General features: G+C 37.8%; 1 protein-coding gene across 4 annotated transcripts; it reads right to left on the bottom strand.

Annotated features, from left to right (window-relative positions):
* Positions 1 to 1,150: 1,150 nt before the first annotated feature.
* LOC144632994 (LIM domain transcription factor LMO4.2-like) lies at positions 1,151 to 21,269 on the bottom strand. Of its 4 annotated transcripts, XM_078491789.1 has the most exons (5): positions 21,084 to 21,269; positions 20,864 to 20,984; positions 4,868 to 5,066; positions 3,812 to 4,040; positions 1,151 to 1,861 (listed from the first exon to the last, which is right to left on the bottom strand). In XM_078491789.1, exons 2-5 carry the CDS (start codon positions 20,880 to 20,882, stop codon positions 1,853 to 1,855), a joined length of 456 nt encoding a protein of 151 aa, XP_078347915.1. In that variant the 5' UTR covers positions 20,883 to 20,984; positions 21,084 to 21,269; the 3' UTR covers positions 1,151 to 1,852. The 4 variants fall into 4 exon arrangements, with proteins under 4 accessions (XP_078347915.1, XP_078347891.1, XP_078347899.1 ...); XM_078491765.1 differs by lacking the exons at positions 20,864 to 20,984; positions 21,084 to 21,269 and adding an exon at positions 13,655 to 13,838; XM_078491773.1 differs by lacking the exons at positions 20,864 to 20,984; positions 21,084 to 21,269 and adding an exon at positions 9,381 to 9,579.
* Positions 21,270 to 25,602: the final 4,333 nt, after the last annotated feature.

Consider the following 25,602-nt stretch of genomic DNA (forward strand, 5'->3'; position numbering starts at 1 on the left):
GAATGGTTTAAAAGTTGCTCTTTTCTCCATTTTAAGCCTGTAAAGAAAACTGGAACTTGAAAAACCCAAGTCAATATACTTCAGCACAGCGATAATGGAAGGCCAAGAGGCTTTTACTTTCCAGGTTACTTAAAGGGTTAGTTTCCATGGCAAATTAAAGTGGGTGAGTGCATTTACCAGGGTGTGTGTGTTTTTCTGGTAGATTAGTCTCAGGAGCTTGTAACAAGAAAATAGAAAACTGTCGACTCTTTTTAGCATCAAGTGTGAATGGAATCTGTCAGCTTTTCATACTTTGGTTAAGTGTATTTATTGTGCATTCATAGTGGTTCTAATGAATCTATTGTTGGCAGGGTTCAGTCGAAAGGTTATGAAAGATTAGAGCTGAGAAAAGGTTTGCCTGTGTGGGCCCAGCTGCTAGGAAACTTCTTACGATATATAATATCTTTAAGACGCTCCATTGTTCTCTTTTGGCGAGTTTAGGAAATTCTTTATTGGCTATTTATCCCTTGAAGTCCTGCTGTTACATATCAAAGTTATGAAAAGTATCGATCGGATATATCCTCCGGCATGTTCTAGTATTCTTATTGGAGTTGTATTTATTCTGGTCGACCATAAATCTTTCCTTGACGTTTTGTTTTGGCTAATTTCCTTTCATGGCTTTCTCTCCGTTTCATTAAAAGCGTACTAAAACCACAGAGTGTGTGGTGAAATCTAATTACGCTTTGGGGTGTTGATACGAATATTTATTGACACAACCAGGGAGGGATATTACACATTATTAGCTAGAATGCATGCTGCTTTACATTATGTCAACACGACTACAAAAGTTAATTAGCGCGGCCTTAATGACCACACAAAACATGACCAACAGTCCTTTTTGTGTTCCATTTGTCCCTGGGCAAAATTAATTAAACTTTCAAGCGGTTACATCCATCAAAAATGAATTCTGCGTGCTGCATTGAGTTGATTTTATTTGTTTTTCACCATTGGATGTCGACACTTTGTCCACTTTTAATTTGACTTTTCGTATTGGATTAAATCGAGGAAGCATAATTTCACGTTCGATTTGGCAAACGAAGATGGATTGTTTTTTATTATTAATCCCAAAAACATAGCTTCTTTGTCCATTATTACAATAAAAGAAAGTGAATTTGGGTATAGAATTACACTTTTATTCAAAGAACTTTACATATTTTACCATTTATCTACACTTGTTTGTAGCCAAGCATTTTCGCGATGTTTATTACTTTTTTGTTGAAGTTTTAGTAATACATTCTACGTACAATACTAAATTTGTTTAAATTAGAAATCAGAAAATCTGTCAATGATTCTTTATTTTTTGGAAATATAACTTCTTGAGAAGGATTTTAAATTTGTCATTTTTCCATGATGTGTCCTCACTCGTGGCTTCTTCTGTCTACAATTAATGCTTTCGATCGCAAATCTACTTTTAGTTTACACTTGTAAGACTGATTTCGTGCTAAACTAAACATTTTCAAATGAATTTTCATTCGTCCAAAATTTAATATATGTTAGGTCAGTTTTCAACCGCGACAACATATTCCAAGTCCACACGGACAACATAATGGTTTCGTTTAGCAATGTTGTTGCTACTTTGATTTCAACGAAAGCTACATTTTACTATACTAATTAGACGTCGTGGGAGGATTTTTAAATTGGCATTTTCAAATGTTCCTCAGTCTGTCCCTTGTATAACTTTCAATATCAGACTCCAAAGTTTTAACGAGTCAGGATTTCAAAAGAAGGTCTTTTCCCACTTCCGGGCCTAGAACAGAGCCTTCTAATTTTGTCATTTTTCGAAGCTAATCACTTGCGAATGGTTTGGCCTCCATTAACATACCTAGGAAAAAAATAAAAATAAAATCTGTTAGGAATAACAACATCAATCAACAGTAGCTTTAAACTTGGTGAAGTCAAGTGTTGGGATTAAAAAAAATAAAAGTCTAAAATAGCCCATAGAAAAGTCTAGAAGAATTCGTTTTGTCCAAGTTTTAGATTTCAGTTTTCGTCAAACTTAATAGATCGTTGCTGAAAGACAATTTCTATTTAGCGTAAAATAGCGTCGACAACCTGTCAAGGTTTTTGGTCCTCTACCTGTAGTGCAGTGTATTATTTATTTTCTTTTTGTTTACGTATTTTTTCTCACAGAATAGAGAAAACGCAAGTTTGTAAAATCGTTCTGTATAAATTTTGATACCTCACACGATATTGTGTAGATCGGCGAAATTAAAGAAAAGTTCGAATTTTAATAAGCCGTAAGATGCTATTTTAAATGGATATTATGATGTAGAGCAAGAACAAAATATAGACTACAGTCCAAAAAATCAATTTTATAAAATATTTTTTTCCCGAAGGTGGAGAACCGCAAAACCAAAATTCGTCTAATTCAACAAATTTTTAAATTAAAACATTCATTACAAAGACGTCCGCGTAATAAACAGGAAATAATTATACTTTGCTCATTTCACAAAGAGAATTTTAATTTAATTTTGTGTTGAAGCCAAAAGGTGTGTTATCGTAAAAACACGAACTTTTTCATAAATAAGAAACCCAATTTGAGCTTTGCGGTTTCTTCATTTTCTAATAGCAGATAAGGCCGGGCAAAAGGGGAAAACTTCACCTAACGAGGCGGTGTTTTACAAGGTCGGATAATTTACTTCTTTCGCTTTTACTTCACTCAATTACACGATAGTGTATTTTGGTTTTCTAATCAGCTTCAACTTATTTTCTGTTTGGTTCCGTTTCGAATCATTAATTTTGCTTTTTGCAATTAGGAAGAAAAACACTTTATTCACCACTTTGTAAGCCGCTTTTGTCGGCATCTAATCAAGCTAAAGTGAAGCTATATAGGTAAAATATAATGAATTGGGATTCCTTTTTTCAGTTTGAGCATGGAAATTTTCTTTCTTTTTTATTATTTTACCCGTCACACACCAGGCATAGAACAAAGCTTTTAACATTGAAATGTCAAATACTGCTGACAGTTGAGCGAGCTGTGAAAAACGATCATTTTTCTGGAAATTATTTATGAAACGAATTTGGGGTCCAATTTCGGCTAAAAGCAGCGCCTGGGAAACACATCTTAAAATGTCCATTAATTATTTCCTGTGGACGCAAAGTGCGAGGAAGGTTTTTTGAGTGCAGGGGCATAGAATTACTTAAGCCCATTTAGATGCGAAAAAGGATTGATGAAGTTTCTTCTCGCAATTCCGGCCATTGTTCGCGATGTTTTAACAGTTGTATTAATCAACGCTTTTTGTTGAATATTCTGCCATATCTTATCGACAAGGCAGCAGAACCAATTTAAAGTCTTAATTAATTCGTATTAAAAAGTGTCCCTCTTTGTCTTATCTCTCAGCCTCAGGGCGAAACAGAGATCCTAATCTAGCACACTGTTTTTACGGATGCAAATTTACGAGGCCGATGCGATGAGTAAATTTTTACGCCGAAACAATATCCTTTTCCCAGTCGGAGAATTCAACTTTTAACCGAGGAGAAAATAAAACTCAAAACACAAGTGCGCGCTACGTAATGTTTATATTGCCGGTATATCCGTGTACTCTTGCATGATCAACGCGCTAAAAAGCAATACGACAATACAGTAGTGAAATTAAAATGTGTTTCCTTTTGACGAAAATAGCCAAATGAAATGTCAAAAATTGATGACTTAATATTAGCTTAAGCAAAAAGGTCACAGATATTAAAACCAAATAAGTGTTATCCGTGGAATGAAATTTATTGAAGTCATATTTTGACAGACGGTTTGGGGCATGAAAGAGGCTCGCCTCACCGTTTGTTTTGGAGCGTGAAGTTGTTGTTTTAGTAGTCTTGGGTCGTCATTCTCACAGAACAGCCTTCCGTTGACGACGTGAAACCGGTCACCAGCGACAAGTTGATTGTGACATGTCGTGCAATTGAAGCAGTCGAGATGATAAACTTTTCCCAAAACTTTCATTACGAACTCTGTGGCGGGAATTAGCTTAGCGCACACAGCGCATGCTCCACTAGAGCCATACAACCTGAAAAGCAATAAGAGCAAATGCCAAATGAGATCGCAGCGCGGATCTGATAACGTAGGATTTAATATGTTCTAAGTAATTAGAGATAAAAGCGTATAAAGCCAATATTTGGAATAGCGATAAATTGTTCTTCACGGGCCCATTCAATTTGTCGCCTTTAATACAGTAGACATGTTAACTTGCCTTGCATGGCATATTAAAAATCTTGTTTATTAAAATGAAAAATACACGTCAAGTGAAATGGGCTGGCTTTTGTGTGCCAATTTCGGATGGCCTTCGCAATTTCGCCACGGCAGTGCGAATTAAGGAACAAACGCACTAAATCGCCTTTCGTAGGTGAAATATTAGCACGCTAATGAGTTTTGAGGTTATTTGGAAGTCTTAATACCGGGCATTCTCTGTAGCCTTTATAATCTATGTTATTAATTGCACTTTCATAATGGAAGAAATATTACATTGGGTAAAATGTATGCAAAATCCCACTGGTGACACTGAGGCGAAATAATGGAGAGAGAAAAAATATAATAGAAGATAAAGGCCACTTAAGAAGGAATTTCAAAACACGAGGAAACGTGACTGCCGAAATAAAAGGACTAAACATCGGTGCCAATCGCTACGGAAGACAGAAAATGTATAAATATATTGCCTGGCTTAAAACTAGTCAATATACGCAACTTCATCACGACAAATTTTAAGGAACAAAATAGATCATTACTTGATGAGCTTGTCACATACAAAATAAAAATACCCCCAAAACAAACTTTAACTGAGGCAATAACATAACAAATCGAGGCGAGACGCGAACGAATAAAAGAAAGCTCGCTTACTTAACATAGTCGGTTTTGCAGAGGATCATTCCGCCTTTTGAGTAGCAAGACGTCCCAACTTCCCCCAATCTTACATTGCAGCAAGAACATTTCAGGCAATTAACGTGCCAGTACTGGTCCAAAGCGAGCAGAAGAAAGCGATCTAAGATTTTTTCGCCGCATCCTCCGCAACTACGAATTCCCCCTTGAAGACATCGTCCTGAAACGAAAAATACGAGTAAGAAATTAAAACGAACTAAAAGGGTAAAAATATTACCGGCGGCGCGGCAGTTAGCGCTCGCTTTATTGGAAACTCAGCGTTCTTTACAACGCGAGAAGGAAGCAAAATCGCCCTTTCTGAACGCCCGGTTACGCGTGGTCGAAGGAACACGTTTCAATTCAACCGAGCATAAAATGTTTAAACTCACCGTTGGTTATGTTCGTGTTGTCCATTTTAGTTGGCGGCGGAAATTTCAGCAGGCTTTTTCTTACTCGTGCGGTTTGGTTGTTAGCCTTTGTGACACTGAGTCCGAATTAGCCAGGGGTCGTTGTTTGTTAAAACAACTCGGGTAACAGTGTACGTTATTCAAAACATTCATCATATGACAGGGAATTAAGCCTAATCAATTCGACATCAAATCAGCTTCAAACCCTAAATGACCAAGACACAATTAGTTGTCATCAACTAAGAGATGTTGCCATTACGAGCACGGCAACACCGCTTCTGATTGGTTGCTGAGTTTAATAAGACAGTAGTTAAGTCATCTCTACACCCCGTGTATCGCTTGCAGTAATTACTAACACGATACGGTTTAGTCTTCGAAGTTTAATTAAGTCACGTGAGGCCTCGCAATTATAGCCCTTGTGGCTTTTTTGTGGGGAAGCACTTGTTATTGGGAACGTGGCGAGAAAGTAATGAAATTTTCCCTTGTTTATGACGCTCCCTGCTGACAAATTCCGTCAAAAACAAGATTGTGATATTAAAGACACGAAATTCGCGCAAGAAAAAAGCAGCCTAAATCGGATGTCGCAAAAGGAATACTCAAATAGATTTTTCCATTCTTCTCCAGGAAAGCAATTTATTTAAGTCCCGAATCACTTGAAAGGGTCATTTGTTACGAATACAATTGCAAGTAAACGGAATGCAATTAACAAACTGACAACGAAGAACCCGCCGAACATCTGTCTAAAGGCAAATTAAACAACGTCTGCTCAGCCAATCACGGCGTAATACGCAGCACTCCAGCGAATTGCGGGGACGTGAACCAATATAGCCCGAAGGAATCATGGTGCTATTCATTACCACTAATATGATGCGTTGCCTAATTATAAAAGCAATTGAAATGTTTGCTCGCTCTGAAGAACCCATTATTGCGTTTTAGCAGTGAATTAAATAGCTGAGTTCTACGCATGCGCGCAAATGGGGCTCAAAAATGGCCCTCTTGAGTTTGTCGCGCGAAGACGTTTACTGCTTTGCACCCAAAATAAAGGCATTCGTAGACGCAAGGATCAATTTCTTCGAGCTCGGAACCACACCAGGCAGTTGCCACATGTTCTTGTGGCAGATTAGATAAATGGCAAATTGGCTTGTCATGGGTTATGGCAATAAAATGCGCACGGCGGGAGAGAGACTGGAGATGTATCTTTCACAAAAAGCCGAACGCATCAGGGTTCCTTCTTTGGAGTTATTAAATTTTTGGGCCGCGTTGGTAGACACAGCTAGACGTTGTTAGCCCTTTTTTGTTATTATTATTTAATTCAACTTGATGGTTTAACCAAATGTGTGTTGTGTTCCGTTTTACTTCTAACGTAGCGTGCGTCATTTGGCGGCCAATTTTTCCCACTTCCATTTTAACCAAGACTTATCATCTGAGTTCCTGATCACTTATCGTCCATATTCCTTCCTTCCTTCTTTCATTTTTGATATAATTAACTGTGGCAGTTTCCCACGGGTCCATTTGTGTAATTTATCGGACGACCTGTAGTTTACATAAGGCTGGACAATACTTGTCTTGTCTTATTCTGTCTATACTGAGTCTATACTCGTCACCACCTAACGATCTTTGCACTCGCTTCGTGTTTGTTTTTTGAACTCGGTCTGTAACTGACGTTCAATGTACATGAATTACCATCAGCCAGCCCGCTCTTTTAAGCTCTAGGATTATCCGGACTAACACTTTCTAAATTAAAACCTTGATTTTAAACGAAGGCCTTGCCATTTGGGACGTAAACAAGCGCTTTCCTTACCACTGTCAAAACGAAAACATTGTAAATTAACTAAGTGTGAGCTCGTTTAAGTGGCATGCACGATTTGTACTCCAATTCCGTAATCTTCGAATTCCTTTGGGCTTAAAGTTTAATACCTTTCCACATCCGTGAGTGGAATTGTCCACTTCACGAATTACGGCTACAAGCCTGTCTATAACCTTTAGTTTTAAGATAAAAATGCCTACAGTCGCCCACAAATACTTTCTGTCTGGTTCCGTTAACGTTAACGATCTGTTACAACTTTGTTCCTAGCTTTGAAGAATGGATCTACGCCTTAGCTGTCTTTGATAAGAGGTTATTTGGGCTCTAAGAGAAGCAAAAATCGATAGCTTTTAGCTTTGTAAATAACCCTACGGGTGTCGTGAACTTCCAACTGCGTCGAAATTTTAATTGAATTCTTGTATAAACAATGAAAATCCATGGCACGTGCCTATAATATCATCAGCAATGCTAATCCTAGACCTCTGAGAATAAGCGCACACGAACGACACATTAACAGCGCCTCCAGCGTAGGTCTAATACTCGCTCAATGTCATCTAAATACAATTTGGCCTCGCAAAACTATCCGGCGACTCTTGGCTGGTTTGCGCAAAGTGCAAGGCTTCGCTAGTAGTATTTACATAAATAATTAAGTCTTTAGAAAGTGTAAATACCATCTTTATTGCTAGAGCAAACAGGGAAAACTAATTGTGCGTCGAGCGCATGCGATTGGTGGAAATTTGAAGTTTCTGTAATTATTGACTAATAGATGTTCTGACTTGGGTGAGTGCGGTGTGGCTAGGTATAATGGACTCTCATTGTTTCTTTTTCCATTAGAGAAATTTTAATCGCATGCTGACATCCTCTGGATTTTAGCCTTCAAATAGCCGAAAGGAATAATGAAAAGGCAATTAGAGAACACGTGAAAAATTACCTGCATGAAATACGCGCCAAGAAAAGCCATTAGAGCCTTGAAAAGTTAATGGAGAGCCTCAACAAACTCAACTCAAGAAAACAAATCGAACGAGGAATGGTGTTTTATGGTATAAGAAGATCTAAGCCGTCTTAAAAAATAAACGCGGGCTTATTTCACCACCTTTCACCACTTAAACAGTTCCATGTACATGTTTTGTGTGTCTAGGCTTCCAATGGATCTGCCAAACATTGTTCTAAGTATATGTCTCCTAAAAGGCCTTTATCCGGCTCTATAAGGAGTACATTTTCCTATATATATACAACACTCTGCCGCGATATCCGTCGCTGTAACAATCAGTAGTGCATTAATGAAACTTGTTTTGTTAACTTTCTTTGTTCTCCCGCAAGAACCAATGAGAGAATTTGGCGACGAGTTACATACAACATTATAGACATCAAAAGTGACGCCAAGTGCCCTTGTGGATCTTGCGAGCAATTTTCTCTGAAGTGCATACTTTCTGGTGTTAAAAGCCCCATTATGGCGTCTACGTACGTCAAATGAAATAAATGTGGTGCCCCTTAGGCGGGTGCTTGTCCAATTTACTCGAAATCTACCGCCCTAATGGATCTTGAGTTAATGGCTTGGCAAACGCACTAGAGGTGATATAGCACTACGGTTTTGGCGTGAAAAAATTAAAAACCTTTTCAGCACAATCGCTGCCGCATAATCTTATATCGAAAGTAGTAATTACTTTTGTAGTGAACCGTGTGCCTGCTACATCGGCCTAGAATTTGAACCGGTTGCTAATAACAACGAGGGTTCGAGAGTCTTCGATCGTACTAATTGGTTTTCGAGTACGTCCTTTCTTGTGCTGTACTTAATGGTCGATAAAGCGTATTGCGTTATTTTTTGATGCGGAAAATTCCAAAGACTGGAATATTTTTTAGTCAATTTGGCAACTGGACAAAAACTCCTCTAGTAAATTAATTGGCATGCTTCGAAAACGCTCACGAAAATTGCCACGATTTCGAGCCTGACTGCTATGTAAAGTGCCCATTTCGTTGCGTTTGCTGATACTAATAGTCTTTTAATGTCAGCTGTAAAAGTTATCATAAGCTAAATTTAATGGGGCCTTTAAAGTATCTGTTAAGAAAACTACATTTTGCGTTTTGTTTCTTTTTTCTAATTTTACAAACGAGCGATTGATGTTAATAAAAGAAAGAAAAAGTATAGATGGCGCTTTAAGATTGTGTTAATATTAAGTCATGGCTTGCCACATAATAGCAATTCTAACCTTATCTAATTCGGCCCTGATGTTTCGTTCTAATATCTCGCTTTTTCTTCCCAAGCGATTGTAATTTTAAAGTTTACCTTCTGCGAAGTCTTGTAGATCGTCCATGTCGTTCGGAGTCGACTTTAGTTACTTTGCTAAACTTGTAACAACGACGAGAGAAACGCTTTCAAATGCAGTGGAGCGCACGTTGAAAAACAAAGCCGCACAGAGATCGGCGATATCAAAATGGCGCCAACGATTCAAGCTGGCTTATTCTTATTCATTGGTCATTAAAAGGCGTTTTTAAGACACTTCAATGACAAACTGGTTTGATGACATTTCGACTGGCTACCCTACACATGGCACTTAAAACCCCTTTTAATTAACAACCCGTCCGTGATATTCGTTCTTAAGGCATTATTTGCATGCAAATTAGCCAAAAGCACAACACGGCTGCGAAAAGCGTATATATAATGGACTTGGATAAGACGAAGATGTTAGTTTGTGCTGTGTCTAATAAATTTTCACGGCCATCAAAAACAGAAGGTAAAATAAACGGAATTGTGTAGATATATTGCGCCTTGCGACATAAAACTACCATAAAACTGCTCGGTTGCGATAAAGCTTAATGAAGTTTTGAACAAAAAATATATTCGACGGTTTTAATTAACTATCCATTAGGAAAAGTTCCGCATTGCCCTTGGTAATTTAAACAGGTACGTTTGAAAAGCACTAATTAACAAAACTCCATTATTTATAACAAGAGACCTTAAGTGAAAAAGGACACAAATGCCTTTTTTGTCCTATTTTTTCACGTTTGAAAAGCTATACAAAAATAACATGGAAGAAAAACAATAAAGGTAGTAGCTTTTTTCCTGGGAAAATGTTAACGAAATATTTCTTTCTGAAATTGAAAAAGTATAGATTTATTTCTTAACCTGCAAGTGTTATATGTTATTTATTGGCGACAGCAAGTAAGTCGAATGGAGATAAGATGAATTAAGCGAATGTCACGTATCTGAAGAGCTTTTAAAAGTTTCCATGGAAAACCTGCTATGCTTTGTTCAAAAATGATTCAAGGAAGTCGCCGAACAAGTAGACCGTTTTGTCTTTGTCATGGACTGTACAATTTTCACAATATCAGCTGAACAACCTCGCTCTTTTAATTATTTTATCTCTCACTAAGAATAAGGCAAACGCTTTCTAGGCGGACAAGACTGAAACGCTCGGTAAAGAATAATCGAAGGGGATTACACCAACAATAAAGACACATGAATCGAGTTGAATACCTTGCTTATGTCTTTTTTTAACCAGTCTCACCAGACAAAGAAATGTGTTTTAAGTGAATTAAACGCTGCAGCTGTTCTGGGTCTTACCATTGTTCAAAAGCCTTTTGCCCTTTAAATATTTATGTACAACTTTAGTCATCCAGGTAATGCAAATAAACTGAGACTTGTTCGCAAAATGGATGCATCGGAACCTTACTGAATTCTCCCAACTCATAATGTAAAAAGATATCGAGGCAACTAAGCAGAATTTGTACCTTGACTTCTGGTGCTATAAGGGTTTAAAACTTATTGCCTCGTCTACTTGGACGGTTTTGGTTATAATTTTATCATATCAGAGAGTATCTTCAACTTGTCGATGCAACCCGGCTGAATATTGTTGGCTCGAACGAGTACCCTATTTGGCAAATTTCCCCGTAAAAGTCAGGTTTTATTTTGAATAAATCCACCACCCTCAAGAACTGAAACTTTTTAATAAGCCTCCTGTGTCAACAAAGCTCCTCCCCCTCTTTCTTCTCAAGATAGTGCTCTTAATGAAGAGGAAAAATGAGGTAACTTCATATTTTTGCAGTGATCCGTCCACCAATTCTAGTACTTTATTTTTACCATCGTTTTGTTGACGAAGACGCCTTATTTAACAGAAATAAACCATAATTGAGAGACTCCTACATCTATTTTGAATGCGAAGACTGATTTATGATTTGAACTAGGCCTCCCCCCCCCCCCCTCTTCCCTCCCTCAAAAGGTTTTGAAGAATAAAAAGCTCCCGGTGGCTTTTTAGAGCATGTACTGTGTGTGGCACTCGAATTAAGTCTCATTAAGTTTGGAGTCAAAACAGGTCAGTTCAAGTGAAGATTTTTTTTTTCTCTCGCGCAGTTTAAATTACTAATGGATTTTGCTGGCATTGAATTCACATATGTAAAAATATATGTATATATGTCTTTTTTATGGTTTTTAAACTTGGGTTATTTTGGTACCGGAAATGCATTACATTTTTCCCTGGATTGCAAATATAAGGATTCAAGAGTACTAGCTGAGGACTAGACGTAAATAGTCTAATTAACTCTTCCTAAAATGTTGATCCGCAATAAAAACATTTTAGCGAGAATTAAAGTAGTATCATCTTGACTTAAATTGCACTGACATTCCAACAACTTATGTGTCCCCCAGCGTGTTAATGTTTTCCGGCAAGAGAAGTATAAATTTGATTTGAAAAGACATTTAATAGCAGGAATTCTGTCAATATTTTTCTAATGTCAAAGTAATTTAGCGCGCGAAAAAGCTACCAGCAACAATTTTTGTCTTTTTACGTGTGGATTTCAAGGGACCACCAGAATAAAAGAGTTAAAAAAGTAAACGAAATAAAAAAAGGGTTAACAGAGAGACATTCTTTACTGACCAGGTTTTAACCACTGCAGTTTTCCATTTTGAGGAAGATGAGATGATTTCGTGAGATGTTTTCCAGGCGCTCAAATTCCTTTTGAAAGCATATAGTGGCAATTCTTTCTTAGTTAATGAGTTTTCTTCATTCTGGTCACCTGTTCATTTGACAATGCAAGGCGGGGAGATGCGATATTGACCACTTCTCGTGAAAGCTGCAGTGTCCTAATTGTTTTTCGTTGGTCTAAGGATCTTTGACTCGGGCTCGAGCCCAGGCCATGCATGTTCTTGGGCAAGATTGAGACTCGTTACTCAGCATGGTCGAGTGCCGGGTTGGTGCGCCGGATTTGAAATCCGCCAATCTCTTAAAACCTAGTCCAACTTCCCGGTAATGTTTGTTAATAGCTAACTGGTCTGCCTCCACCTAGCTGGGATTTTTTAGCTTGTCATGTTTATTTGAAACATTTGCTTCGTTTCAGTTTGATTTAAAAGATTTACATTAGTTTTTATATTACAAAGGTCCTCTAGATCTCTTCAGCCAGACGTTGAACTTGTTGACAAAAAATCGTGCCGGGTAACCTGCAACCGAACCAGGTTCCCAAGTAGAAATACATTAATTACTCCGTGCTACAGAAACGGGGATTTACCAGGACCGCTCGAACGAAAAACTGGGTTTTCAAACAGACTTCAGTAAACATTTTGTTAGCGTGTGTGTGTGCGGTTATTTACTTATTGTTATGCGCATGAGTGAATAACACTTGTTTGCCTGTTTCGGAAGTCATTGGTTGCTTATACTTTTTCAGGCGAAAATGTTATTACTCTCGACGCACGCAAAACATCTTTATACCTTTCGGGAGAAGGAGCAATTCCAAAACGCTTTTCACCGATTCTTCCTCATTTAGCCGCGATTAAAGAGTTTCAATTTACTCGTTATATCTAGTGATCAAGTCATGTGAATTTAAGCTACTCTTCACATTAGCAAGAAAAAGTCCTGATTAAGTACCAATTTCTCCGAAGCACAATCATACAAGTGACTGTAGAGCGGTAGTGAGAATTGGTATGCCGCCAAAGACTTCGTTGTATAACCTTTGGGGCAACTGACTTAGATGCTTGTTGCAAATAATGAAGGGCGATTCTGCTCCGAAAGGGCAACAATAAAGATAATCGAACGATACAATTCAACAAAATGAAACTTTCGCTTGTTATAACGCTATTAGAGTCTTTTCGCTATCTTGTAGGTAACTGTTCGACGAAGATAATTGGATTGCTCTTTATCTTATCTTAACTCCCAAACCAGATGAACGAATTTGACTGGCTGGCATTCAGTTCGTGATCTTCAGTATTTACAAAGGGTCTGTGTGAAAATACAGCTTTTTCGTACAAAGTGTAATTTTTAAGTCGGCCTGTCACTTTCCTGTGAACTAGGAAAAGCTGTTCTGTAATTGAGCTCATCCGTCTAAAAATAGCAGTTTCTATTCCTTTTCGTGTAGTTAGGGACATGTTTAGCGAAGCAGAAGCAATTGTGAACGTTAAATAAACACTGACTGGTTTCTTGGCGATGTTAGAGCACTTAGGTGGAGCTGTTGTGGCTTTTTATTCCAAGCAGATTTTTTGGCGCGCTTATCTTAAGCTCAAACCACCTTTACATCTTAATGATTTTGCTTCGCATGGGCATCACATGGTTCAGCTTGCCAATGCTTACCCACCTTGCTTGGCATTTTGAGATTGCAGGTCTTGGCTGTTCGCTAACTCTTGCACTGAGTTTGAGACCGTTTCACAGGGCTGGCCTTTGTTTTCTTTCTTGTCCTTCGTGTCCATGTTGTAATAAACCGTTTAAAGACGACGAACGAGGCAGTCAGTTGTACTTTATAAACTAAGCCTATCATCAGACCCAACAGTCTTTATATGTATGTACAGCAAGTGTTATTAACCGGCAAACAATGCCCACGGGCAGTGGATACCAGAATGTCTGCCTCCGGAGACGTGCTGCTTTCTTTTCAGATGTTTTCATCTGCTTTCAACACATGTCCATGTGTTTCCAGTATTGCTTAAGGCGCCAGAGGTATGATATATCGGATTATTTCGTGCACAATTTTGGCGCTTTTAAGTCCGGTAAGGCGGCCGAACGCATCACATTCCCGCCAAAACAGATGGCTTGCCAGCAGATAGCACTGCTTGCGCCTAAGTGGCTTTTTTCACCAATGACTTTTCCTTTGTTATGGAATTCCTATAATCTACACTTGTCGGGAGCTAAGCTAGAGTCTTGAGATCTTTTTGTTAACAAAATCATGGGTTGAATTACGTAGTATTTTTGTCAGTTCATAAGTGCAGCAGTATTGCCGAGCCTAACGTGTTTAGTTGCTTAATTTAGAAAGCAGGTTATAACGTTTCTCTACTGACGTACGTTCTCCACCTGGCCATATGTTGATCTGTTTTGGGTTCCTTGTAAGGATATTTTGAGCAAGTGGGTTGATCAGCAATAAAACAGCTGTTTCTTTAAAACACGAAAAATATTTGATTGCCAGCGAGTCCCCAAATACCTTATGAATTGATTAATCTGAATATTTGAGGCCGTTCCAATTTAAGATATTATTGTCATTCAAAAATAAGCAACGTGTTTCTCGGCAGATAAGTTGCGAATTTTCGCGTGTTCCATGTTGGCGCGTTGTAAAAAACATGAATTTCTAATTTTGAACATGTCAAAAAATATCTTTTCAATGGTTTTTAATTGATAGGATCCTTGAAAACACCGGTCCTTTTTACGCCATCACGTAAACTCAAAGGAAATTAAAATACACCACACGAGAAAGGCATCAGCTCATTTACAGTTTTTTTTTTTCAAGGGCCACACCGAACTGAAAGCACCTTAATGAGACAGTTTTTGGCATCACATTGCCAGCTTTTGACATCATGGTCTTTTCGAAGGCAATCTGTTTACCTCTCCCAGAGTATTATTATACACTGTGGTAAAATTGCAATTTGTGTAGTGTGAACGTCCTTATTAAGGAAATCTTGCACTGCTTTGACGTTTTGAAAACCCCGGAGGTAGTCTTCTTAATGACCAAGTTTAACTGCTCGGCAGATTGTTATGATGAAATGTCGACAAACATGTTTTTCACTTGCATGACTCAAGATTTCTATTTGCTCAAGTTGTCGGAAACGTTACCAGTAGTTATAAGTCTGCAGTGATCACACTTTAAACAAACTACTGGTAACAACGGCACCGGTAAATCACATTTTGGTAAACTCTACGGCACCGTACCCCTCGACACTGACTGATTTGTGCACGAGAATGTTAGTTCAACCAATTTTCCTTTAATAAACTGTTTTATTTTTCTTCTTCTTCTTTGCCCTTTTTGTTTTATTATGTTTTGGATTATATAGCTGGATTATATAGCTGTTTCGAGAAAGGTCGTCCTAAAAAGGTGTAAAAGCGCACGCGACAATACCGAGAGGTGTTATGAGTAGCGATAGTTTTCCATCGAAGTTCAGAATGATGAGTTTATTCATGGTTCCTCCTTCTGTCGTGCTGTAACACCGTGAACTTGGATCAAGCAATGGTATACTGCCACTACACCTGTTTTTCAGCACCGTTGCGTACGCTTTTACTGTTCTGTTGGACAACTTTTGCCCGGTGTAAAATTAGAACTGAAATCTTCAAGATGAAGTCAATAAAACTTATCTCTATGTTTTTAAGCAAGTGCACCATAAACAGTCTATTTACTAACGAAGGCAACAATGAAAGGTTTTTTGGTTTGTTTCCTACAAAAACTAAACTGACTTTTTTCGCTTGGCAAGTTAAAATCATAGCCACCTTATCAAACACCTGCAGTAAAGCACGACGATTTCACTTTCCGTGCTGAAAATATCTCGGCCGCTGTGTACGTGTTTGCGGTTGTGGTTTTTTCATATGCAAAGTTCAATTGTTTAAACACCCTCAAATAATTAACAGCCTCTTTATATAAAGAAGTAGGGGATAAAAATAAACCGCGCTGGCCATATTTGCCTTGAGGTAATTAAGCTGAAGTCGCATTCTACGAAAAACTAGTTTACTATCAAAAGGTAACTTTTTCTAAACACCAAATAACAGAGTTCAGGACTTGAAAAAAGAAAACTGTAAATAAGAATAAACCACGCCTTTGAATAAATTCTAGAGAAGGGAAAACAAATCGATCATACGCTAGACAACAAAAGCGACGTTAGGAAAATTTGTTTAACCAGCGGGCTGCGTTTTTTTTTTCCTTTCTTTTTTTTTTTTCGTGTGGTCACATTTTATAACCCTTACGCTTTTTATACCTCATGCACTCTGTACCTCGTGTATGTTTGATTCCAGTATGTAGAGCTCATTGTTGCTAAGTTCTTAGATACATAAGTACATGAAAGAAATCTTTCTTGCGGTATTGTTGATGTCTGTATACTGCTTCAGTTACGACAGCTTTAAAACGAAACAAGCTAATATTGTGAAGGCTTGTCACCTAACTAAGTTTGCAGCAATGCAAATCCATCAGATTATATTTCAAGCAAACAAACTACCATAAGTTTATCAAGCTTTTCCCATTTTTGTAGTTCGAGTGGTCATTTGCGCACGGGCAGGCCTTAATACAGTCAACTTAAAATGACGTGGTTTTTCATGCCTCAAGCAATGAAGAGATACTTGGCTAGGTTTCAAAAGTGTTGAAATTTATCGAAAAGCCTGGGTATTTTTTTTTTTCACCCTGAAGTATATTAGATAAAGTCATCAATCAAAATGGTTCGTTAAAATTATATACCCAAAAGCTGCTACAAAAGAGCACACACAACAACCTACAATAGCGCACGAAAAGATCTTTAATTTCACGGTTAAATTACTTCTTTTAATGACACACCAAACGGCCTCTGGATTACTTATGCACAGACAAAACAATTTGGCGATTCGACAAGAAAGCACTTTGCAGACAAAGGCTATACAACGTGTCCGACAGGTGCTTCACGATATCGTGCCACCGAGTGGCTAATTGAAAATATCAAAATTCAAATTCTGTTCTTGTCTCGCAGTCTGTTTCGCTCATTGTATAGACAATTTTAGCAAGTGAAACGACCAACCAGCACACTGGCAGAATATGCGACTTTTCACTAAAAAATATACAAGTATACAGTTTTTGTCTCAAATTAGACCATGATAAATATTTGGCTTTGTTATAACAGATACTGCCCTTCAAGAGCTGATGTTTCAAACTGATATTCTCAACAGTTACCTAACCACTTTAATGCCGTTTTGTCGATCATTAAATTCAATAAAATGTCTTTTTTTCCCTAGAATTATAAACATGTTGTTAAATAGTAAATAAACTCGACCAAAGAGGCCCATGTTTAAATGAAGCCACATCGTGTGTATAAACGATTGTAGACTGATAAATGGATTATCTGCGCTTTAACACGTAGTCGTGAATGCCCAGTCACTTCTCGGGAACTGTATGTCACATAAACACCACAAGAAAGATAACAGAAATAATGTTCTGTAGCAATTATAAGATATGACGCTTGTAAAGTTCTCTTTAAGCTCTGTGTGAATTAGCAGGGGAAAGCCAATTGTCGCAAGCTGTTTGTTTCGGTCGCAGATAGCAAGATACATGTATTTACAGAGAGCATAAATCATCTTAATTAAAGGCTTATCATCGAATTCAGCATTTGAATTTTTATCGCCAAAACTCGTTCATTAAAAAACACACAAACCCATTTTTTGCTGCAGATAAGACTTCGTGCACGATCGTTTGATAACTGAGATATTCTCCCTGTGCAATATTAACGTCAGTCACAAGTTAAGCCGTTCCTGCATGTGTATCAAAAAGATACGACTAATATCTACTTCACAGAAACTTCTAGACAGAATTTTTGGTTATTGGAAGATCCCAACAAAATAATCTGATGGCAAGCTGTTGTAGATTCGTCACTGTGTTGATTCTAAAACTTTAGAAATCTTACGTAAAACAGGGCAAACGCGTTCAAGGGTTAAACATTGATGTTTTTATAATGTAGATTGTACCTTAGCAAAGTTATCGTTCATGGTTTACTGACAAAATTAACGTTTATCACAGTTGAACAGGAAAACCAAATTCCCCGTCTATCTTATCTAAAGAAAAAAACACTTTGCTGAACTCAGTGTCACGTACGTAACAATAACCTAAAGTATCCAAAATTTTGCCCTGAAATTTCGATCAGAAATTTGCACATTGATAGAGGGAAAACTCCTGCGTTGAAAGTAAACATCGTGGTCTGATAGCAACAAATTCCAGCTAAGGCGATTCTCCTGTTATGTCAAACCTGTCAAACTTGCTACTATCGGAAATAAATATTCCGCACTTTATCCACGCGAGCGACCACAATAGAGGGGTGTATTTTTCAATTTCGTTGTTAAACATGGGATATTTATTGACCCAATATTTACGTAACCATTGCGTGCAGAAGTGTTTTAGCGCATCCTGAGCATGTACTTCTTTGCGTGGGATATGGGCCGTGCTAAACAATATACTACCGCAGTTTCTTATATTAACGAGACGTTAATTAAACCGCTGAAACGGTTCATGGCTTTTAATACTTCCAGTCTACGCCCCCTTCGTGATGAACTTAGTGCAAAAAATTCCCGCGAATGATAGGATGAAAGTTCCATTCCAGTACTTCGTCGGCAAATGCTGTTGTTTTAGCTACAATATTTTATCGCCAGATAAAAGGTGTTTTCTTCACAGGGGTTTCGTAATGAATAAAACGAAACTCACCAGCTAACACGTTACGCCTACGCCGAGATGTAATTAATCGTTGCCTTGACGTCGATGGTTTTTTACAGGAATGTTAATTGTTGCAAAACGGTTGAAACTTGTTTGGCTCTTTACCGTTAACTCATATTTACACTTTGATGGTAACCTTAAAAGCCGACAGTTTTCATGGCATTTATCTCAACGAAACCCGTAATGTGGCTGTAGTAGATAGTAGCGCAACTAATCAAATAGCTTTGTTTTTTCACTTGTTCGAATATTGTCCTAAAACCCTTTTAGCTCAGCGTGTTGCCAACCCTCTCACTTGCTATTAGTTAACGGACTTTGGCCGTCACACTCTTAAAACAAAAAGCTTCCTGCGATAAAGGAAATGTATGAGCTTTTGACAGTCTTGAACGAATTGGGATTAATCAGCACTTTTTGAAGTAACTCTTCTCCGAAAACAGGATACGATGAAAAAGGCGGATTCCTTTTATTTAATGTTATTGTTTCCTCGTGGTTTGCCTATGAGATCCATGGCATGAATAGCGAAGACATTTTCTCAGTTATACGATTCCTTTTATATAAAAAGGAGTCTTTTGTCGACTATAAAAATTTCGCTTTTACAATTGCACTTCAACATTGGCGTGCGCAGTCTGAAACCCAAATGACGGTCAACTCTTCATACTGGCTTTGTTACTTTATGTCAGTTCTGAGAAAGCTGATTTCCATCAAAACATCATCTCTGTGCTGATGATGGTATATATTCTCCGCACATACCTTCTTAAAAATGTATTGATATCTTGTACCGAGAAAAAAGCAGCAGATCTCATACGCTAAAGGCCCGGAAATAAAGCTGAATTTCAGGTTTGAAAGCACATTTGGAAAAGAACCATTTGAAGATAAAGATCGCTGTAGAGTTGCTTTTAGGCTAAGTGCACATTAACGCAAGCTATACCAGCTCTGAAAACAACGTGTTTTAATCTAGAATACGGCACTTAACTTTCGACAACTGTGAAAACAAACATAAGTCCCCTTTTAAGCCGTAAAAGCATTGCTTTTAAAACCTTAGCTGAAAGTTTAATTAATGTGCGCCAACTTTCAAAGATAGAATATATGTCGTTCATACAGCCCCGTCCAAAAGTCGTCACGGGGTTTTATTGCATGGTTGTTTTATCTTGCTATTTTCCTTGTTTTGTTTGAGTTCTGGATGTTTCCTTTGTAGTCGATATACAAGTAATTCACCACACTGAAAACATGGCAAATATTATTCTTAGTGCCTCCATTAGCAATGAAGATAATATTACCTTCTCTTTTACGCAGCGACACATTTTTAATCAACGTAACATTGTTATTTAAGTACACAATTGCTTGGAGCGCCCCGCCGCCATAATCTAACATTTTTAATATCTGCCGGTTGATAATTTCAATTTCGTGCTGTTAAAAGCGGTGTTATTAATCACACAAGTCTGATAGGAAAAAAAGAATTAGAAAGCGTCTTGCTGACACACAAGAATAGCTCAAATGATTGCAAACGTCTTCTCGCAGCGTTTTTTAATAAATTCTCGTCTATTCAGACTGCGAAGTGTCAGGGAAATAGATTACTTGAAAAGCAAACACATAGATTGAAAACCACGCAAAAACGTGCACTTTTACGCCCATAAATGGCTTTTCTTTGCAAGAGAAAGCGTTCCAAATGCAATTATTTGGTTGAAAATTCTACAAACGGGCATCCCTTCAAGCCAATCGCAGGAGTTGGTTGTTATTGAAAATGTATACAATATTAAACTTCCATGCATGTTTAATTAATCCACGGTCACAGCTTAATCAAAAAGGCCGTGTGTCGCCATCTTGTTGCTTGTTATGATGTGGTTTTAGGGCTAGGAGCAAAAAACTCATAAAAATATATACAAAGTTTTCGCGTGTGAAACGCATCCAAGAATAGAAGGTTTAGCGAGTACGAAGATCAAATCAGAAAGCTTTCCGGCTTTGGCGAACTTTCAAATGACAAGCCATATATTGGTCGGTCAGCCGGGGATGAAAAATTATTTCACTTCGGCGCTTAGTTCTCGACAAGCGCGTATCAACTGGCGAGAAGCTGTCAGTGAAAATATCAGCTTATGGGAAGATAGCATTAATGCTAAATTACAATTCGTCGGCTGTTATCGCTGAACTATCGAGTCTTACCGTTTATTTCAGCAGACATCGCTCGAAGCTTGAATTTTCTCGGTCCGTGTTTAGCGGCAGAAGTGAAGTGTATCCGTCCGTTTCAGTACTTCGGAAGCAATAAATGAATGCGATTTGAAGCCTGCAAAAAGAAAGCAAGACAGATTCATTAGTAAAGAAAGGCTCAGTGGAATTGTAATAAACGTGGCGAATTTATGTTCGGGTAAAATTCCTTACAAACCTTCACAGAGTTTCTTGCGAGTTTTGGCGCGTGTACTCCGCGAGAGGCTCGCGACAAAGTGAAACTGTCGTGTTTGGGTCGATTTTGAATTTGAGCCCTCTTGCAAAACAATCGTGCGGAGAAGTTGGGAAATTTGATAAAAGTAAAAGCTACTCTTACGTTATCAAAGATGCCCCCACAAGGAGATTAGCATAACACTAATGAAATTTTATTAAATTGAATGCAGTGTATACTATTGATTAGGCCATGTTCCTACTTTTCAAATAGCCTTTTAATTATTTAACCGGATCTTACCACAAACCCATGTAAATTGAAAAGTGCCTCGGGAGCTGTCGCTAATTACGAATACCAAAAACAATTGTTTTTCGTTTCTTTTCGAACAAAATTAAACGGAGTTTCGCACTAACGAACAATGGCCACAATGTAGTCGATTAATTCCTCTTTGAGGTGAAGAGTGTAGATTCCAAGTTAGTTAAGGAATTGTTCAGAGCTTTGGACAGACTCTGCAACTTGGCATACGAGATAAAGTAAAGAGCGTTCGCTCCCTCGCGTTCAATTACACCCCATTCTTTAATTGAAATGTATAAATAACACTTAAATCTCCTAAGAAGCAAAGGTAAATATCATATTTCTTTACACGTTCGTTCATTAACATCGAAGCATTAAAGTTCTTCTTGACAAGAGCGATAAAAGTTGCCCAGACATTTGAGACCTTTCTGGTGATAAGAGCTAACAGAAGAAATTATCGAACCTCACTGATAACCGCGTTGCTTTGGGCTGGTTCCATTTTGCGTTGTTTAATTAATCCTGACAAAAATAAGCCATTTACTATTTTCTGTTCTCACTTGTTAATTACCTGATGGCTGGCCAGCCTTTCGCGGGTACAGCAGAAAGGGAAATTAAAATTTTTGCTGCCTTGCTGTGGCACGTTTATCAATCGACGCTTTCAATTACAAACCGCGAAATGAAGACCTTGTTTGTTTTGTTTTAAGCTCGCTGCAGCTCAATTTGCCTTATCGTTTGCCAAACGAAGACCTAGCAATTTTGGACTTAATTGAAAAGTAAAAGCAAAAAGAAGTTTGACATTCGTCAAAATTTATCATGGGTTTTGTTGACTTTTCTAGCTTTGGTACGGTGTGCTTCGCGTTTCAAAGTCGCGACCTTTATACAGCCGCTTTTTCGCGCGTTCGCGAACACTCCCGCGAAATCTCATTTCGCTTTTAGTTCTCTCAGGCATTTTCAATTTGTGTTCATGAAGTAAAGAATGGATTTTCCAATGAAACGAGAGAAAAAAATTAAAGTGTTATATATTGAAAGCTTTCAAACCATTAACAAAATTACGCTTTCAATTCGTTTTTTCTGGCAGGTCAACGTTATGAAAGCCCTCGTTAACAATTAACATGTTTCGCGGGTAAATTGTGCGCGGACAAAGCTAAAATACGCGCGCTAAAGAAGTACAATTCAAAAATGAAAACAGTTGAAGCCTACTAGAGAAAGTGTGGCTTTTTATTTATTTTGCTACTGAAAGGTTCACTTAAAAAACAACAAGGCTCAATTTTTTGCTCATTGTGAGATGGTTAAAAGCCGTATCGAAAATATTCTTTCTGTGTTAAACTATCATTATATTGGTTAATCCAGAGGAAGAGAACAGGTCTCTTGCTAGCCGTCAAAAAGGCTTATTTGAGTCGGCTTAAGCTCGATGTTGTATTAATTTTCTCTTTCGATGACAAGATAACATCAGATGGAGAAATGCAATTTAATTTTGACATTTCTCAATTGGTTGGACAATTAATGGATTTCCCGGTGACACAATACCGCTCAAACTTGTTAATTCCTCTGAGTGCGTCGTCAAAAATTCATTTCGCTGAAATTAGAAAATATATATATGGCAGGGGGTAAAATCAAATTATATTTGCTAAAAGCATACGAAGTTCTGTCAAGGGACTTTTGTCATTAATAACCTTTAACTGATGAAATTAATAAATGGAATTTATTTTATCTCTATTTTGGTAAGAAGGTAAAACAATTATTTTGCATTAACATGCTTTTATGGAAATAACGTTCTGTTATTACATGATCACAAAAGGGAACATGCTACATTAAAAATGTTTTCTTATGATAAAAAATATGCTTTAATTCTCGAACCGGATCACGTTTAGAAAGACTGTCGCTATCGGAAAGAAAATATCGACAGGAAAAAGATCATTCGCTTTTTAATGTTGAGAACGGCAGAGATTTTAATTTTGGTGATTACGGGTCAACATTTTACATAATTACGTTTTGCTTAAGGAAAAAACCTAAATATTAGAATCCGGCTTAGATTTTAAGGTAGAGATTTAGACTAGATTATTCCTCCAGTTGAATTTACCGTCCATAGTCCTTTAAAAGGATTTCATTTTAATTCCGAAAATCGTGTGGATTGAAATGTTGCATATTCAGAATACAAACACAGTTACTTAGGAGATTCGAAAAAGTAGTTATAAAAAAAAATACGACAGATAGACAGCTCTAGAGACACTTTCTGTCAGCAGAATCTCTTTAATTGAAAGCGCAGACTGACAAAGCTCGAGAATAACCAACAGTAATGACTAGCTGGTCGTCAGGATTTATTATTTAAATTCGAACTTCTTTCGCTTCCAAAATACGGAAAATAGGTCGTTCAGAATTTTTCTGAAAGCTCGAGCTTTTAAAATCAAATAAAAATTACAAGCTATTATCTAAACAAGTGTTTGTCACGAGTAAAGCAGCTCATTCCTGGCGCCAAAAGGACAAATTTTGCTTCTTTTGTACTTGTTTATGATAGCTGAGCCACAAAGAGGTTTCTCAGAGACACGATCACTTAGAAATGAGGAATAGCACAATTTCGCAATTTCCAAGTGAGCTTCTCGCCTAAGGTTTAATTGCAGTGGAAAATATATTGGCGACTTCTCTTTGATGCAAACGAGGGTTAATTTCGTGAAGCAATAAAAAGGTGCCGTTAGGCGGACGTTTTCGAAGTCGTTAAACCTGATTAATGGCAACATTAACGAGCAGTGTCTTTCCTGCCCAGAGTGACAGTGATAGATGCCTTAAACGCCCCTTAAAACACCATTTTCGAAGTTCTTTCATCAGCTACTGCTAATCATAGTTTAGTAATCTGTTTTTTCCTTCTTATAAATTAAGCATCTATCACGTTTTAGATAAAAGCAATACAGTTTCCGATTCACTCGTCCATCTTGGCGAGAAAAGGCACGGTTAAAGTAAATTACCTGCAAAAAAACAACAAACATGAAGTAAAGTCACCTTCAGCTATAGACTTCTGGATATCGATCTTAACAAGCTAGCCGCTATGCCTTCGAGTTCTCACCAAGAACAGTGAAAATAATGACATTTTTAAACTGTGTGGGACTGTTTAAATACTACTTACCGTCCTGGGTTTACCCCGGACAATTGTTTTGCATTGACAAATAATGGATGTTATAAAGTAAAGATGTATTTTTCAACTATAACACGTGAATGGGACAAAGAAAGAAAAATTCTGCGCCCCCGGCGGGAATCGAACCCATGGCCTCCCAGATGCCGGTTGGGCGCTCTAACCAACTGAGCTACGAGAGACTCGTGGTGCAGCTGGGCCATTTACTAGGTTGATATGTGACACACGTCCTGCATACTGCTAGGATCAGATGGTAAATTTTGAGCTTGGTAATAAATAGTAAAGATGTATTTTTCAACAATGACACGAGCATGTAACAAACAAAAAATGCTGAGTTCCCGACGGGAATCGAACCCATGGCCTCCCAGATACCGATTGGGCGCTCTAACCAACTGAGCTACGAGAGACTCGTGGGGCCATTTACTAGGTTGATATGTGACACGCGTCCAGCATACTGCTAGGATCAGCAATGACGAATTCATCAAGTGTGTAGTAAATAATAAAGATGGTAAATTTTAAGGTCGGTGATAAAAAGCAAAGATGTATTTTTCAACAATGACACGAACATGGGACAAAGAAAAATTCTGAGTTCCCGACGGGAATCGAACCCATGGCATCCCAGATACCGGCCGTTGGGCGCTCTTACCAACTGAGCTACGAGAGACTCGTGGGGCCATTTACTAAGTTGATATGTGACACGCGTCCTGCATACTCCTAGGATCAGCAATGTCGAATTCATCAAGTGTGTAGTAAATAATAAAGATGGTAAATTTTGAGCTCGGTGATTAATAACAAAGATGTATTTATCAAAAATAACACGAGCATGAGACAAAGGACAAAGTTTGACTAATTTTAAGACTGCTATAAAACGTCGCGTTTGGAAAAAAATTATGGATACATAGAACCCTTTTAAACGTAGCCCTTTATAATAATTAGAATGAATTTTTTTTTTTTGACTGTACATTTTTTAACATTTCATTGTAATTTGACCCTGCAAAATCATTTTTGGAGAGGCAAATAAAATCTTATTCTTATTATTAAATTCTGAGTTCCCGACGGGAATCGAACCCATGGCCTCCCAGATACCGGCCGTTGGGCGCTCTAACC

Source organism: Oculina patagonica, chromosome 1 (assembly GCF_052425735.1).
Source record: "Oculina patagonica isolate OP01 chromosome 1, crgOcupat, whole genome shotgun sequence".
NCBI lineage: Eukaryota > Metazoa > Cnidaria > Anthozoa > Scleractinia > Oculinidae > Oculina > Oculina patagonica.